Below are 2252 nucleotides of genomic sequence, written 5' to 3'. Positions count from 1 at the left end.
GGGAAAAAATTGGCCCCTTGGTTTCCCAATTGACAGTTGCGACTCAGTTTTTTTTTTTTTTTTTTTCTCCTGAAGAGGTTTGATAAAGGGAACTGTCACTGCTGAGGTCTTATCGTCCCGCAAAGCGAAGAGAGAAGGAACTGCATGATAGGAGAAAGCCAGCCTTTCCAAGAACGAACCTTATCTGTTTAGGATAAAATCCAAACCGGGCGAGAAACGATCCCACCACCAAGCGCTTACAAGGAGTACCTGTATCTGAGCAACACAAATTTGAATTCGTTTCCTCACCTACCTCTTCCAGACTTGCTCATACTTGACATGAGCAATAACAACATTGATTCTGTCACCGAAAACTGTGCAGAACTTCTGGGAAAGCTAAGGAGATTGAATTTGAGTGGAAATCAAATCCAGGCTGTTCCGTCCAATATCTGGAGTTCTGTGCCATTCCTGAAGGAGTTGGACTTGTCTAACAATCCGATCAGGGTAAGTACATTCAAACCGCAGGGAAGAGAGGCGTTTCTATTTCTCTAAATAGATCAAACTATTCACTGTGCATTCTATAACCTACCTCTCTACAGATATTAACTGCAAAACCTGTAATGAATGCGTACATAAGTAGTATAAGCACATCGTTTCCATTCATTTCCTCTTTGTAACTTCTGAAAAGGAAAATAGGTGTAATGAATGCGTACATAAGTAGTATAAGCACATCGTTTCCATTCATTTCCTCTTTGTAACTTCTGAAAAGGAAAATAGGTAGGTACCTACTTGTCATTCTTTTCATTCTTAAATAGCGCAACATATACAGTTTCGAGCGAATTTCTTTGAAAGTAGTTCTCTCCTTTACAAATCTCTTCCGTAATAATGTTCGTTTCTTTGAAACACCTCTGCAAAAGTTGAGCTCGGTTTGCAGATGAATGAGCGACTCGTGCAATTGAACAGAGTTTAATACCGTGTTCCCGGGTGTTGAAACATTCTTTTAGAAGAAATCGCAATATTACTTATTCTGAAATCCGACAGTTCAGTTCCCTTCATAATTACACACCTCGTACAGAATATAACAATAGCAAATCACTTCTATTGTTGCAGCTAATCACCAAAGACAGCTTCTCCAGCTTGCATCGACTTCAGAGCTTGAACGTCCAGCATTTGCCCAAACTGGAGCGGTTCGATTCCGATTCGCTGCTCAAAAATGTGTTCCTCCAGAATTTGAAAATTCAAACCTGGCCCAAAATTGAAAAGTATCGATTCCGCCTGTCCAGTATTCTGGGATCGTTACACTCGCTCAAAAAGGTGTCTGTCGATGTCCAAGAAGTCAAATTGAGTAAGTACTTTATCCTTTTTCTAATATTACACTTCTATTGTTGCAGCTAATCACCAAAGACAGCTTCTCCAGCTTGCATCGACTTCAGAGCTTGAACGTCCAGCATTTGCCCAAACTTGAGCGGTTCGATTCCGATTCGCTGCTCAAAAATGTGTTCCTCCAGAATTTGAAAATTCAAACCTGGCCCAAAATCGAAAAGTATCGATTCCGCCTGTCCAGTATTCTGGGATCGTTACACTCGCTCAAAAAGGTGTCTGTCGATGTCCAGGAAGTCAAATTGAGTGAGTACTTTATCCTTTTTCTAATATTACTATCTATATGTAAAGATAAATTGGAATCGAATAAAATTAGAATCGCATTCTGAAAGTACACGCGCCACGCTTTATTAATTTCTTTAATTCTCTTTCAACAATTAAATTCTATAAAGGGAGGGACGAAAACTTTTTACCTCCCTAATCACGCAATTTCACATGGAATTCATTATTCTTTTTCCCATATAAATCATTTTTTTTCTCTCCCTTGAACGGTATACAACCGCACAAATATTTTTTCTCCCACTTTTTTTTATCATCAACTAACTTGTGATAAAAAGTTGCCGTTATTAGGCTAACTAGAGGGATAGACGAGGCTTCAACACAGGCGGAGCTTTTAGCCCGCTGTAGTTCTAAGGTCGGACGCTCTGAGACAGTACAAGATTGGAAGTACCTATGTATTCCGAGAGCAATCTATGGCGCTTCGAACTCTTGACGTTCGCCCGCCTCCGGGCACGCTTGATAGCGATAAGGTTTATCATCAACTAACTTGTGATAAAAAGTTGCCGTTATTAGGCTAACTAGAGGGATAGACGAGGCTTCAACACAGGCGGAGCTTTTAACCCGCTGTAGTTCTAAGGTCGGACGCTCTGAGACAGTATAAGATTGGAAGTACC

At 40.4% G+C, this 2252-nt stretch overlaps 1 protein-coding gene across 1 annotated transcript in view; it reads left to right on the top strand.

The window, feature by feature from the left end:
• LOC103524185 (chaoptin-like) overlaps positions 1–1605 on the top strand; it is a gene marked incomplete at its 3' end in the record, with an annotated part of 45219 nt that extends 43614 nt beyond the window's left edge. The window contains exons 9-10 of the mRNA XM_026832630.1: positions 234–483; positions 1371–1605. Of these exons, the coding sequence (XP_026688431.1) occupies positions 234–483; positions 1371–1605 (485 nt within the window). The remainder of the gene's footprint in view (positions 1–233; positions 484–1370) is intronic.
• Between the last annotated feature and the right edge of the window lie 647 nt (positions 1606–2252).

The sequence above is a fragment of the Diaphorina citri genome, unplaced genomic scaffold (assembly GCF_000475195.1).
Source record: "Diaphorina citri unplaced genomic scaffold, Diaci psyllid genome assembly version 1.1 scaffold5, whole genome shotgun sequence".
In the NCBI taxonomy this organism is placed as follows: domain Eukaryota; kingdom Metazoa; phylum Arthropoda; class Insecta; order Hemiptera; family Psyllidae; genus Diaphorina; species Diaphorina citri.
The sequence above is the reverse complement of the archived record's forward strand: the minus strand, read 5'-3'. Positions and strand labels throughout refer to the sequence as shown.